General features: G+C 32.4%; 1 protein-coding gene across 4 annotated transcripts in view; it reads right to left on the reverse strand.

Annotated features, from left to right (window-relative positions):
• Positions 1–15,613, reverse strand: part of LOC134532652 (AP-1 complex subunit gamma-1) — a 77,054-nt gene extending 61,441 nt beyond the window's left edge. The window contains exons 1-4 of one of the 4 annotated variants that reach the window (XM_063369307.1): positions 15,269–15,613; positions 14,811–14,908; positions 4,642–4,703; positions 1,629–1,812 (exon numbers count right to left, since the gene is read on the reverse strand). In XM_063369307.1, the coding sequence (XP_063225377.1) occupies positions 1,629–1,812; positions 4,642–4,703; positions 14,811–14,830 (266 nt within the window). In that variant the 5' untranslated portion in view covers positions 14,831–14,908; positions 15,269–15,613. Of the gene's footprint in view, positions 1–1,628; positions 1,813–4,641; positions 4,704–14,810; positions 14,909–15,162 lie in introns of all 4 variants that reach the window. The other 3 variants (XM_063369305.1, XM_063369306.1, XM_063369308.1) reach the window with 3 other exon arrangements.
• Between the last annotated feature and the right edge of the window lie 348 nt (positions 15,614–15,961).

Genomic DNA, 15,961 nt, shown 5'->3' on the forward strand with positions numbered 1-15,961 from the left:
TATATTATCAATAAGAGACTTACAATTTATAATTAACTTTAACATTAAAATACTCAGAATAGGTTTCATGTGGGTTGGTTCCTTTTTGCATAACTACGTCCAATTCTTCTTTAAGGGGTATGAAAGAGGGGACAGGGGATTGGGGAGTTTCCAAAATCTCGTGCACCCAATCACTTGCCTTTTGTTTTAAAGGTTAAGGAGTAAAATTTAATTTACCTCAAAATAAACTATAGATTATATTAAAAACAATCCCATATAAATAATTCTTTATATATAAGATTCATAATATTGCAGTGTTATTACAAAAAAGAATAATCTATATAATTTTTAAAAATAATACTGAAAAACCTATAACTTAATTCACGTCACTTGTAGACCAAGGCACATTTTAAAAACAAAAATTAAATTTTTAAATGGACATTTAAATGAGAGAAAGACACTCACTTATGGTATGATTCATGATAAATAAAATTACAGCAAATTTGAATGGGAAATACAAGATTTTATATTAGAATGACAAAAGTCAATGTCTCAAAACATAATTTTTTTAGGATGTCAAATTAAAGATTTTGAATGCAAATTGATGAAAATGAGCATTTTCTTGCAACCCAAAAATTATATTTTGCTGATAGTCACTAAAACATTATTCAACCACATTTTATTCATAAAATTGGTAATGATAATACGCATTTCATTCTGTAATTACAAACACTGCTTAGTAATGCCGCTTACCCATTTAAAAATCAGGTAGCCCACAATCAATAATTAGGGACTAGACTATATGGTTAGTTGGGATAAAATTGAAATAATACTGAAAGACATGTCAAAAAACAGCATAACACAGAAATGCAAAGTTAATACACCATATAGCACCTAAATGCAAGTTAAATAATATAGTTAAAAAGCATTTCATTAAAACTTAATTCAAAACATACAAAAAGTAATCTTTCAATGTTTTAAATTCAAAGAAATGTTAATTTTACTAGACAAAAAATTGTACTAAAGAGCAAGGAATAAAACAATAGTATTAAATTTAATTTTTTTTTATCGTGCATATCTTATTGAATCACTTTTAAACCACAAATGCTCGTTAATTTATTTATATAGTTCTGAATGTATCTCTTCCAGATCAGTTTATTACAAATTATTAGAGACATGCAAAATTCGCGGATTCATTTCGCGATAGGCTAGCATCAAAACAACTATGTATACCTTTGTACCGCTTCTGTGATTGGCCCACATTTTATCCGGGGGAACTGTGAGCCAATGGGAAAAACTAAACCAAGAAAGTGCCGAATTACGGACAGCCTAGTTGGGACGTCTCACGCGTCAGTAGCCAATGAACAGGTGTTATTTCCGCGAGTATTTAAAGGACTGTGGAGTCCATCCTAGAGGTCAATGAATCCGCGAATTCTGCAAGTCTCTACAAATTTTTTTTATATATAAAAATGCATAATATAAATTTAACCCTTGGTGAAGCAAGTATTAAAAAAAAAAGCTTTTATAAAAATATATTTTCTGTTTTAAAAAGAAATTAAACTAAAAATAAAACCGTAAAATGTCGTCTCCGTCACTAAGGCGACACGAGGCGTGCGGAAGCCGAACGTTGTCGCACCACAGGCACTCACCCGAGCATGTGGATGTAGAGCAGCTTGGCGATGTTGCGGCAGCGCCACACGCTGTCCTCCTCGCGGAACGTGGACCGGATGTAGGCGCACTCCCGGTTGATAACGGCGCGCTCCTCGGCGGCCGTGCGCGCGGCCCTGATCTGCCGTATCAGGTCCCTGAGCCGCATGGGGGTGGGCATCCTCACTGCACAGCCAGCCCCTCGCACAAGTCAGCTCCACGCATCAACAGTCACCGGACCAGGCGGAACACACGCTGCCTCTTCTTGTTAATAATGTTAATATATGTTGATTTACACAAACAAGTACTAAACCGACATAGTTTATTTTTTTTTTTTTTTTTACTACAGGGGGGCTCAAACCAATTTAAATGGGGGTTGAAATGTCATGGGAAAACTACTGCTAGAGAAAACAGTGATATAGCTGACGTGCAAATGTATATAATAGCATAAAAAAAATAATTTTATTAATACTCTTTAGGTAGCCTTATTGGATTGCATTTTACATTAAAAATGATAACTGGCGGCCCTGTTTGTGAAACAACCGCCATCCGCTAACCTTTATCCATATACGGTCGTGAAGATGCAAGCCTACTACAGGATAGACTTCACAGCCGTAGAAAAAAAAAATTACAGTATAATTATTACTGATTTATTATTTTTCACGTTCAAGATGCAACAACAATACACCGTCAATAATACGAGCAATAAATTCCAGTTTATGTTTATCTCAAACTGATATCCTAAAAATACAATGTACAAATCATGATCTAAATATCTTCAGCGGACGAACAAATTTAGAATGATCAGTATCACTTCAATGTAAAATGTCCCTAAAATTCATTCCCAATTCTAACAACTTCGAATTTTATTTGAGGACGTGCCAATAATATAATGACTACACAAAGACACAATCTTAATAATGATTGAAGATCACTAGGGAAGAATTTGCTGAGATGCCGCAAATGCATTTTCCTGAGAGCTCACCACATGTATTAACACTACGCAACTCCAAATTTACATTAAAAAAAGAGCTACAAGAATAGCACATCTTCTGGGCTGTATGATCCTAGCGACAGAGTATGAAATACAACCAGACACAAGTATTTTGTTATCAAGACATGTACCATTTCTTGTTTTAGGGGTATTAAGAATAATGTAAATCATAATCCTGATTTCTCATTTTCAGAAAAACTGCAGTGCCATTAAGTTACAAAATTTTACTAAAGTTTAAATACTTTTATTTCATTCATAAACATTCTGTCTTGTTGCAGAATGCACTTCCAACCACAAGTATTGTCACCAGCGAGTACGCACATGATAAAACTGTGTGTGTACATGCCACGTCACCAAGTTAATCTTATCATGTAAACAGACTTTCGAGACCACAGGAAGATAGTATCCTTAGGTACACTCACCATCAGATGCCAGGAATGAACTTTGTGGCTTCAGTGAAAACATTACAATAAAACCAACTCTAAGCCACACTACCTCTGGACACTAACATATGTTACACTGATTTAGTATGTAAATTTAAAAATATAAAAAAACTACACTAAAACCTTCAGAAATATTTTGTGCAGTTTCATTAAGAAGTTTACATACACAACTATTAAAATTCAACCTGAAAAAAAGCTACAATAGCAGGCCTACCAACTATCCTTTAAGTTCAGAAAATTGTATATGAGTAAATTTTTTATCAGTAAACAATTTAAGTAGGTACATAAAGAAATCTTATCCATAGAGTACCAGCAATCATTTATCAGTACACTCCAAAAGAAATCATTATTAAATATATACATACTGCTTTAAAGACAAACAATATTAACGTTGAATAAAATGAACAAAATAAAATATTGATTAAATGATTAATTGATTAATGCTTCAGACTCTGCTGAATTCAGTTTTCAGCATTTTCCAGAAATCACTCCAGATGGTTGCTAACCGTAAGTCGATCCCTTCCCCACCATCCCATATTAAGTATGTTCTGTTTTTTTAGTTCCTAATGACCTTGTTGACTGCTAGAAGTTTAGACCATTAAAAAAAATCATTCTAAGCTTATGATACCATCAATCATGAGTTCTCCATCGGAGTTGATCCACATGAGGTCAGTGAACGTCCAACAATGAAGACTAATCTCTGCCATTGACTTGTGAGAGTGTTCACCCATTTCACACAACCTACCACCTACTATCATCTACTAAGTGTAGCAAAATGATTACCACCTGACAATGTTGGCTAATTACACTTACAAAATGCTTTGGCGTATTTCAGACCATCCAATTTATCCACACTATTTTCTTGAACAAAATTTATTATGCCTATAAGGTTACACTAGAAAAATTTTCACAAACCATACAGGCATTTGTTACTGTGCTTAAAAATTTCAAAAGCCGAAAACTTTATTCCAAATGTATAGGCATACTGTAACTTTTTTATGACTAGGTACAGTTACTGTACCGATAACACAATAAGTATTATGAACTGCACGCTTAACTATGTATTATTCACTCAATAAAACATTTTTTAAAAAATTCAAGATTTAATTCATGCTAGATACCTTGCTCAAAACGTTTCGTCAACATTTGACAAAAAAATACTGTAGTTACAAGTAGACTGATTTATTATTAACAAAATCAAAAGAAAATTTATTTTAAAATATGCCTACATGCCAATGTTATAAGAAGAATATATATTACATTAATTCACCCTGAAAAATAAAATAGTGTTCTTCTGGGAAAATATTTGACATAAAATCTAAGTCATCAATTATAGGTTAAAACAACTAGTAAACATATAAAACTGTAGAAATCTTCGTACCATAATCATAGGGTGCGTTAGTCTCAAATGGCGACTAGTCTAAGAAAGGTTAAGCTCATTCATTTAATGATTAAATCGTATTGCTTGTAACACTACCCACATGAATGTTTCAAATGCAAAGATAACAAACACATCCTAGAACAGACACAAATGTCAGGGGCGCTCAAGCGTCTACATCGTCCCCAGAGAGCACTCACCCCTTTCCACCGCTTCGTTAATGACCTGTTTAATGGTGGCCATGTTGAAGGCTGGGTTAAACCTGGAAACAGGTCAAGCGCGGCAGTTAGGTTAGTGACCAGCACTCCACAACGGCACACACATGGCACTCAAGTTAGTTCACGGAAATCACAAAACACACATCACTACTTTCTTCAACCATTTCACCAATAATTTTTACTCCAGCCAATGAAATAATGCAGATTTTTGTTATTCATGCAATTTTTTTAATTAAATTATGAAGTTCTACTACCACACAAAATGCTCTTGGGTGTATACCACCACGGGGAGGGATCTTTAAGTGAGTGTTTTTAAAGACACTGTTCTGATTACTTCTTGTTAGTAAAGGTATATTTTTTAGTGTGAGTATACATATATGTATAATCTTGTCTATGTAAAACATAATCACAAGTACCTATACGTGCCTACGAAGTAAGTTTAATGGCTTATAACCAAAGCTCATATTTTCAAAGTAACAAGTAAAAAAATGTTTTTAACCAATAAAATCAAGGTAATTAATGAAAAAAAAATTAAGTCCAAACTTGAACAAAAGCTACATACATACACAATGGTGCCATACTTAATGATTATTATTACTTGACCATTAATGTTTATGTCAACAGTGAATTGTGTACCATTAAATTTTCTAACTTTTTATGAAGCAAATTTAAAAATAAAATTGAGAATAACTATTCAAATTTTATGTGCTAAGTAATAATTTCAGTAAACCTGTATGGCTCCAGGAAGGTAAATCATAGTCAAAAACAGCCTGATCTTATTTAAAATTACTGAGCAGAACTACAATCCACTTTCAACTAAGCAATCAAAATAGGAACACCCTTCACAAATACAAACATGCACAAATCTCAATTTAAAAAAATCCCTTTCAGCATGGTCTACAAGCATACGTAGATTTCAAAGTACCTACATAAATATTCCGGAAATGTTCTGGAACAATATGTTTTCCAATATTCCAAAATGACTGATTAAACATTTATATCCCATGCAGCAAAAATGTTTCCAATGTTTTTAATTCAATGGATTTAGCATTGAATAGCTTAGAACAAATTTAATATCATGCATACTAAGGTAGTTAGAATTTTTGTTGACCTTCAAACACAATTTTTAAACCTTGCACTAATATGTGGTCATATAAATATTGCTTTAGGCTTAAGATAATATTCAGATGGCTTAAAATAAATTTGAATTTGATAGTAAGGATGTTTTGAATTTTTTTTATATTTCAATCCCTGTTTTTACATTAATTCAGCCAAAGGTTTTAGCTAATGTTTAGGATTTTTACATTTAATTATATTTTGATAGTATATACACTAAAAACATTATGATTTTTTTGTTTACCAATCATTGTTACGTCCACCCCTTGCAGAAATGGTTTGTTACACAAAAATTTACTTATAATTTACACAAGTTTTAAACAATATTTAGAAAGTTTTAAAAAAATAAGGCCAGTTTCAATCATTTAAATGACACAAAAGTGTTATTTATTTTTTTATTCAAACCCCTGTTTTTTTCAATCCCTTGCAAAAATGGTTCATCTTATCAAAAATTGTTTCAGACCTAACTTTTAGATGGTTAATTTTTAGATGATTTAAAATTAATTGTTATGTTTATATAGTTTACTTAATAAGGGAGTAGTGTATTTTTTTAATATTTAAACCCCGTTTATTCCACCCTTTGCAGCAATGGTTGGTTGTAACAAAAATTGTTTCAGACACAAGTTTTAGATATTAGGTTTAAAAACAATTAAAACAAATTTAAGTGTGTGCTTACCAAGAGAGATGAATTTTTTTGTCCTCCAACCCGTTTTCTCCACCCCTTGTTGGTCGTATCAAGAATATATTTAGATAAAAGCTTTTGATATTACTCCTACGAGTTATAATAAATTCAAACGGATGCAATATTTGTCATATTATGGGATTTATAGCATTTTTTTTTTGTTTTTTTAAAAAAAACCTTCCCAATTTTTATCAATTTGGTGGAATTTTGTTCCCTAACAAACTCACCAAGATTTCCCATTAGTATATTTTGTGTGTCAGTTTGGAAGTGATTTGTGTAAATTATGACAGTTATCATATTCATTAAAATGTTATTAAATCTACCTAATAGAAAATAAAAATGATTTTAAATTCATAGCATGAAAAAAAAAAACATCTAATTTTGCTTAAATACTAAATAAAAACCATTTTTGGGTACCATCCTAAAAAACTATTTATAGATTACTATCAATGTAATAAATAGGTGAATAATATTTATTTATTGTGGATTTTGAAGTGCCAGACAAACAGTTGGAGGACCTAAACTAGCCGACAACATTCATACACAAATACGATTGTCACTATATGTACACAGCATATGACAAACACATACATGAATATAGGTACTGAGAAACAAATAACACAATTAAAACACAGTTAAGGACACACATGCATACAGCCTATAAATATTATATATAATACATCAATAAGCCACATAATAATTAAATAATGCATTCAGATACTAAGTATATTAATAAATACTGCACATACAATATTGTCACTCTGCTATACTTTTTGGTTGTTATTTTTGTCAATATGAATGGTATCTTTTATTTGAGTTTGTTGTTGTTGTTGTTGTTGTTGTTGTTGTTGTTGTTGTTGTTGTTGTTGTTGTTGTTGTTGTTGTTGTTGTTGTTGTTGTTGTTGTTGTTGTTGTTGTTGTTGTTGTTGTTGTTGTTGTTGTTGTTGTTGTTGTTGTTGTTGTTGTTGTTGTTGTTGTTGTTGTTGTTGTTGTTGTTGTTGTTGTTGTTGTTGTTGTTGTTGTTGTTGTTGTTGTTGTTGTTGTTGTTGTTGTTGTTGTTGTTGTTGTTGTTGTTGTTGTTGTTGTTGTTGTTGTTGTTGTTGTTGTTGTTGTTGTTGTTGTTGTTGTTGTTGTTGTTGTTGTTGTTGTTGTTGTTGTTGTTGTTGTTGTTGTTGTTGTTGTTGTTGTTGTTGTTGTCAAGCAAGAAGGCACACCAGTGGCTACTAACACACGACCTGCTCATGATTCTAGCGTAGAGCCAGCTTGTCAGAGCCACATAAGGGATAAGCTGATCTGTCTGTCCAGCTCGGTAACACCTGCTTAAGCTTCCCTGGGACAGAGCCAGTGCCCTGCTCAGAGAATGTTCGGGGCGTGAATGGCTTATGGTCGGCTAAGGTCAGCGTGTTTCGATGGCATCGCTGGCTCCACATGTGGGCTTCCCGCATAGGAAGGAGGGGGGTGAAGCTGGACTGAGATGGTTGGCAGCTAAACGTTGGTTCGAGGATTTGTTGGGCTAGGCTCCGGAACAAGTCCGCTCCGGAACAAATCCGCTCCGGACAATCTTTGATGTTCCCCAAGATTGAAAGAGGGTCTCCAATTTCAGTTCGACAAGTAGATCCGTACAAAATATATTTTTGAGCCCCACAAAAACATGTTATTAAATGTTTTATTAAGCTGAGATTATGGCATGACCACCGTGGTCTCCATGCCCTCTACTGTTCAAAGATGGTAGTCATTTAAGCAACTCATTAAATTCATTTAAGTGCTGTTGAGTTCACAGTACTGTCTGATTAATAATATAGTAATAAAATGCAAAGCAATAATTTTTCATCCAGTTTGTTTATTTTGGTCGCATAATAACATGGAAGGGCCAGGAACTGGCCCCCATTTATCCTGGAAACTATGGAGTTTGGAACTTACTTGAACCTAATACCATGAGAAGCCATGGCTGAAAGTGACTATCAAGTCTTGTCAAAAGAGTTACAGAAAAACACAACAATAATATAGCAAGTGTCTAAACTGTGCCAAACAATCAAAACTTAAAACATAATATTAAAAATATTATTGTTTTAATTAGCAGTAACTTATAAACACAGAATGCAGTAACATACACCAGGCCATGCAAATTTTAAACCCATATCTAAGGAGTTGCTGAAGGATTAAAAAAAGGCAAGCCAAAAGACAAGCAATAGAGAACATGAACAAAAGAGAATAACCAAAAAGCAGACACGGCATGGACAGAAGTAAGATTAAAATTGCTTTCCACGTGAACTGGCCTAAACCTAGACTTTCTAGACTCATGATACATGACACTTTAAGAGTATTCTTCAGTCCCCCATTTTCGGCAAAAAAAAAAAAAAACTGTAAATAACTTGTCTCCATACAATCATTCATTACATATTGAAAATATTTTTGCAAAAGTTAAAAGTATCATTTTTTAAATATGAATTTGTTATTACAGTGGTGCTAAATATAAAAATTACCAGACACCCAACTTGACGCATTGTTTTCAGTTACCTGAATAATTTTTGCATAGCACCTGATCCATAAAATACATATACTAAAAAAATTTTTTAATAAAAACTTGAAAAATTACTCATCTATTTACTCTGTTGGTGAATATTTCATTATAAACAGTAAATATTCAAATGTCTGTCTTTTTATTTTTTTAACACATTTTTTTTTCTTTCATCCCCTTAGAATATATCACTGTGAATAGTTTGTAACTTAATAAATAAATAAATAAATAAATAAATAAATAAATTAAGCAACTAAATTTAAAAAAAAAACTATATTTTATTAGAAGAATAAAATCTGTCTGTCTGAAAAAAATGGTCTTTCTATGCAGTCATAGCAACTTTCTGCTCTAATGATATTTCAAAGAAGGTACTGTTCAATTATTTCCACATTTTCTTTAACCAACACTGAAATGCCCTTCAAACTATTGGATAATTGATAATTCCAACTTAACACAAGTACTAGTTACCATACAGTTGTCATTTTAATTTAATTGGTCTTTTAAGCCTTTTACAAAAAAATGTTATATAATGTTTTTTTCAATGGAGAGTTGAATATCGTCTACAGTATATTTCTTTCCGGCTTCTTCTTTTCTAACATAATGCACAACCTCAAACACAGCTTCTGCTATTCCTATTTCTTCCAATTTCTTCTCAGCAGTGGCCTTTTTGTGATCTTACACTTGCCTCTTCAAAACACAATTTGTCAATTCTTCCTCTATTCTCAAACACTTAAGTCTCTCTTTCAATTATCTCTCTGTTAAAATTGATGCTCTATTTCCTTTTTTCTTCAGCCTCCAATTATTTCACCTTACCCATAACACCTGAGTGAATTGGGTAGCACAAAATCAAGTAATTATTAAAATGAATCATGTGTGTATCAAGTATCTTCACGAGTATGGTTACAAAAATTACAATAAAACACTCTTTAAATGAAAAAACCAGTTAATAACTGCACGAGATAAAAAGTTCATGTCATATCATAGACCGATTACAAAAATTTCGGTTAAATAAGAAATTATGTCAGTTGTTTGGATAGCAGACACATGTTTATGGTCTTCGCTTGCCATTTGTGCCAAATGGAAGATTGAATATAATTAACTAAACAAATATTTTAAAAAATTAATTTTATGTTAATGTGGTACATACAGCAGTCTCTGACAAAATGTTCAGAGTATTTGAAGTGACATTTGGTGAAAAAAAGTTATCTACTATGAGACCTGAAATTATCAAGTTAGTACTAATTGTTAATTTTAAGTTTCAGGGGTAAAGTATAGGGTTCAAAGTCAGGAAACCAGAATTGAGAAAATGAAAAAAATCCAAAAGACATGATGAGAGACCCCACCTAAATGAAGACAAAAGACACTGGTGGTATAAATTGGTGGTGCAATGGTACGTTAATGTAAACAAACCTATCAACTAAAAAATAATTTACAAGTAAAACCACATGTATTTCAAAATCCCTGCAGCAAATAACTCTTCAACTATTAATTACCTTTCAATAAAATTTAATAATTTATTCATCCCATTTATTTCAAAAATGTGCTACTTTCAAAATGTTTAATGTATAAATAAGATTCGTCTAATACATACCTCAATGTGCAAACTTGTGAACATAAAAAAAAATCTAATAAATTCAATAACCTACACAAAAAAAACACCTACCTATAACCTATCAGAAATTCCAAGAAAGTACTATTCAATTACATGATGTTAGTGACAGATGATACAAATTTAAAGAAAAAATTTTTCCCGGGCCGAACAAATCTTTATTAACTAGGTCGCCCATTATAGGAATTGTGAACATATATATATTAAAGACCGGTATAGTGCGAGCCAAAAGTCTTGCGAGCTGTTACGCAGGGCTGAGGAGTGTGAGAGGTAAGTGGGATGGAAGGGAGAGTAAGGGAAGCGAATACGTATCAGCGCGGCATGAACAAGGAGGTTGAAAACTCTCTTTGGACACAGTATTTTCCTTCTAGTGTTATACCTGAGCAAAATATGTTGACAACATAGTGCTTGGCGAGTGATATGTGGACACATGCAATACTTAGCGAGTGATATGTGGATACACGCAACAGTGATCATAACGATGATTGATGTTTTCCGGACAGTTGTTGTTGTAACTGGGCCATGCCGAGTCGGCATTACTTATTCCGTAGGGCTACGCTAAAACGTTCTGAGCAACGTGTTTTTATCCGTGTTACCCAGCTCAAAGGATGTTTTGCACACACTATACAGAAAATGCTTTTCTTTAGCTACTGATGCAAAATCCAACAAAATAAAAATAAAAAACAAATTTCATAGAGGTTAAATACAAACCAAAGATCAGACTCACCAATTCACACAGTTGTGACGACAAATAATATACACTGAAAGTTGTAACTAAAAGTGGAGCAAGAAGCTAGAAAAAGTGCAGCAGGCCTATTGTGCGATAAATACCAAAAAAGAGAACTAGGTAATTCTTGAAAAGAGCAGCTTTACAGAGATTCATGTAAAAAATTCGGTAAATATGTATTGTACGGATTAGCGCCAAAAAAAATCGTACAAATATGAAATAACTTTCATTATATGCTATCTTACGTCCTCTTTTCAGAACCGCCTGCGGAGATAAAAAATTCTAATTACTTTAGGAGATATCGAATTTTTTAATATTCATTTTTTGGTGATTTTTTTAAAAAAAAATTTAAAAATCCGAAAATACCTTTATTCTGTGCTCTTTAACTTCCTCTTTTCATTAAACCCGGCGGAGATCAAAAATTCCAAATACTTTAGGAGATATAGAATTTTTTAATTTTCATGTGCACTGATGCGGCGTTTAGCGGGAAGCCTACAATTCACACATCCTTCTGGACATACCCGAATACTCACGTTGGCAAGCCTTCTTTTCTTAAAATTAGCAAGAAGTAATTAAAAATACTTTAAAACACTGTGGATGATTGGTTATATTAGGTAAGTATAGCTACATTAAAAAAACTGTAAAATCATTTTATGGTTGCTTAGCAAATAACTTTTTAATATGTAGCTATCCAGCGCTAGGAAACCGTTTACATGATTTCACAGTATTTTTAATGTAGCTATCCTAACCAAATCAACCATCCACAATGTTTTGAAGTATTTATAATGTAGCTAACAGAACCTAATTGACCATTAGTTTTCATGAGTTGCATATTTATTTACAATAAACAAAAAAAAAAAACCGACGATGCACTATCGGGCGTTCGCCTCTCGTCTGTTGAAAGAAGGCTTGCCAACGTGATTATTCGGGTATGTCCAGAAGGATGAGTGAATCGTAGGCTTCCCGCGTTTTTCACCATTGTTGCTTGTTTACAAGTATGATTTTTTTTTTTTTTTCGCGACGTAGTTGAACGACTACATCACGTAAAAAGAAAATTACGTGAGTTCCTACTGTTCATCCTTTTTCCCGGTTTGTTAGGTCAGGTCAGCTACATTATAAATACTTTAAAACTAAACAACCATTAAAATTAATTTTTATTATTTTTAATGTCCGTTCAGTTTCAAAGTATTTATACTGTAGCTGACCCGACCTAATCTACCTTTGTCCCGTTTTGTTAGGTCAGGTCAGTTACATTATAAATACTTAAAACTATACAAGTAAAATTAATTGATATTATTTTTAATTTCCGTTTATTTTGAAGTATTTATCATGTAACTAACCTTACCTAATGGAAAATTTCTGTTATTTAGGCATTCACGCGCACACTGCAAAATATAAAATGGCGTCTGTTGAATGATTACATAGGGCTTGTATTACAAAATAAGAACGGCGATATCTCCAAAAGTAATTGGAATTTTTAATCTCCGCAGGCGGTTTTGAAAAGAGGACGTAAAAGAGCATATAATGAAAGTTATTTCATATTTGTACAATTTTTTTTGGCGCTAATCCGTACAATACATATTTACCAAAAATTCTGAAAATTGTATTTAAATACTACTAATTATGCTTGAAGATCCTGTACAGGAGCATTGAAATATTGCATCGTTATTTTACCCAGAAAAAAAATGTTTCCCAGTTTGTTTACACCTATTGGTGTTTCATTAGCATCATATGTGATTATCATTTGTGTCAAAAATAGTTAAATTGTACAAACTGTTAAAAAAAATAATAACTGTTTTTCTCTATTGTGTTTTAAAGTAAAAAAAATAAGTGTTCAAATATTTCTAATTATTTCTTGCTTCAGGCTTTTATGTATTTAATCGGTTCCATTAGATGATTTATTGTCGAAAGTGATAAGTTCACACTTGAATGGTTAGTGCAAATGAACGTCAAATAGAGTACATAGTTTAAATATAACTTCATCTGTTCATTTCATCAAGTGGTTGTGGCAGACTACAAAGATGAGTGCCTCGTGTTATCTTTAGTACTGTTCCGTAGTATATCTTGTTCTTGAATGGCTTGTAGGGGGCTTGGATTGACCACGCAACAGGCATTACCTACACGTTATAGAATTTATGATGTTAGTAGTCTCTTGGGAATGTTTTATGTGAATTTTTGGTAAATCATGGGGCATTATAATTTGAGTAAAAAGTGAAAAATGTGGGCATGTTATTATTGGCAGAGAACAGATACATTGAGACAAGGGTAAAATATAATTTCAAAAAATCTTTTCAAAACAGAACAAGGTTCTCAAAACTTTTGAACATTAATTATTATTATTATTATATAACATTCCTTTTTAATGAGAATATGTTCAATGCACCCATTACAGTATCAGAAATTTTTACATAAATTGTAGGTAACCATTGTAGGTAACCATTGTAAATTTTTATCATTTTGTCACAAAGTGATGGTCAAATGGCTCTTGATAATGACCTGGAGGTAAAATGGATGGTGTATGATTTATTGTGGAAAGATAAGGCTAAATTAGGTACAAGTACAATGTAATTGGTCTGTATCATATATCTAAGTTCATTCCTTGATCCTGATGGCATGATCCTGTATGATTGATCCTGTGGTACATGATGCTTGCTGTTTGAATTTAGTACATACAAAGATCCTGAATTTAACAAACATTGTGATACAACAATGAATTATAATCATATTATTAGATTTTAAAAAACCAAAATATTTTTTTTTACTTCCTAACATTTTTGTATATAATATTTCTGTTATGACCAGGATCTTTCGACTAAATTAAAACAGCAAGCATTATGTACCACAGGATCAATCATACAGGATCATGGAATAAACTTGGATACATGATACAGAACAATTACCAAATAGTTAAATTCTCCCAAAAATTTGTTTACTTCCCCCCTTCCCCCAGGAGAGGTTTTCACAAGTCTAGCTATACTGAACGTTTGGATAGGTTAAATCAGTGTTATTTTAAATACTATGAAATCATTAAAATGAATTTACAAAATGATGTTTTTCATTCCAATTCAATTATGGAAAACTCACCAGTTGTGATGGATTGGGATGGACCTTTAAGTCAAGGAACATTTTGTTGTCGACTAATTAATGGTTAAATAGAGAGGGATGGTTAATAAAATTAGTCATTTAAAACTTATTGTAATATTAAAAAATTAACTACAATATTTTATTATCTTTAATGCTTTTAATCCCATTATATCAATTGACTTTGTTGCCCTCTCCACTACTGAGTAATTCAAAATCCAGTGGGAATTCAAATTGCTCCTTTGTAAGATAAACAAGCAACATTAGTATTACTAAAAAAACAATTTCCAGTTTTTTTTTCCTATAAAGTTCCTCTCATCAAAAATCACCAAGAACTTAATACAGAAAGGTAAGTGCATTCTATAGGAACTTGAGACCACCACCAATCTAAAAGAAATATTTCTATAATATTGGTTACCCATGGTCAGACGTATTCATCTTTCCTCTTCCACTGCAGAACAAATGGCGAAAGAATCAATCAGATAATGCAGTAAACAGATGAAATAGTTGTCTTGCCTGTATACAATAATGTACAAATTAACAATTATAAAGTATCACTCAAAATCTCAATATAAATGCATGTAAAAGAACAACCCTAACCAAAAAAAAATACATTCTAAAATCATTGTAGGTATCAGTATGGGAAATCTTTAGTTTTAAGCCAGGCTCTTAATTGTGAGCCAAACAACAAAGACGGTGCTCAAAAAGGTATAGGATTATAAAGTGGTCTGTTTTCTCAATATTTTCACTAATACCTGACACACTCTCACCTGGGCCTGAACAGGTGTAATGACAAAACACCTCATTGCATACGAGAAGAAAATAGAAATCAAAATGTTATCCCACATCAAACGACAGCTGCACTGGACTCCTTACCTTCCACATAAATGTGGACTGCAAAACTTGGAATTAGCGACAAGAATAAAGACGTAACGAATCAAGTATCCATTTCATTTCAAGGCAGACCAATCCCACTGACAACGATCAAAGATGGTTGCCACTGTCAGTGACGTAGCGCTCATCGAAAGTATTTTTTTAAAAAAAGATAACACTATATTTAGTTTTAAAATGTACTTAAATATTAAAACTCAATTATTCGGTGGGTTTCACTGATAATAAGTTTCAAATATTTCCCATTTACAAAACAAAAACAGCGTCACACGTCAACAGTGTAGTGCACGCAATGTACCAAGTTGTCAACATTTTCCCTCGTTCCCTTTTAATTCTTACAGTGGTGTTAATACTGTGGTTGGCACGCGGTTCTCGGTACCTTTATATACTCTATGCCTTTATCAATGCTCGATACCAGCTGTAACGTTTCTGTCCGCTGATAATGAATTAAACCTGTGAAATAAATATGAGATACACGTACAAATCTTGTGACTGCTTCATATACCTACAATTTCATCTTAAACTCGTCACTCACTTAAGAGGGCGTTAAATAATTTTCATAATTGATTTATCATATTTGTATACAGAGTATAAAACTTAGGTAAATAAGTTAGCTTTACAACATAGAAATCAAAAAGACATATCACATGAAAGATCATTTTTTATTCGTTATAAAAT

The sequence above is a fragment of the Bacillus rossius genome, chromosome 6 (assembly GCF_032445375.1).
Source record: "Bacillus rossius redtenbacheri isolate Brsri chromosome 6, Brsri_v3, whole genome shotgun sequence".
Lineage (NCBI taxonomy): Eukaryota > Metazoa > Arthropoda > Insecta > Phasmatodea > Bacillidae > Bacillus > Bacillus rossius.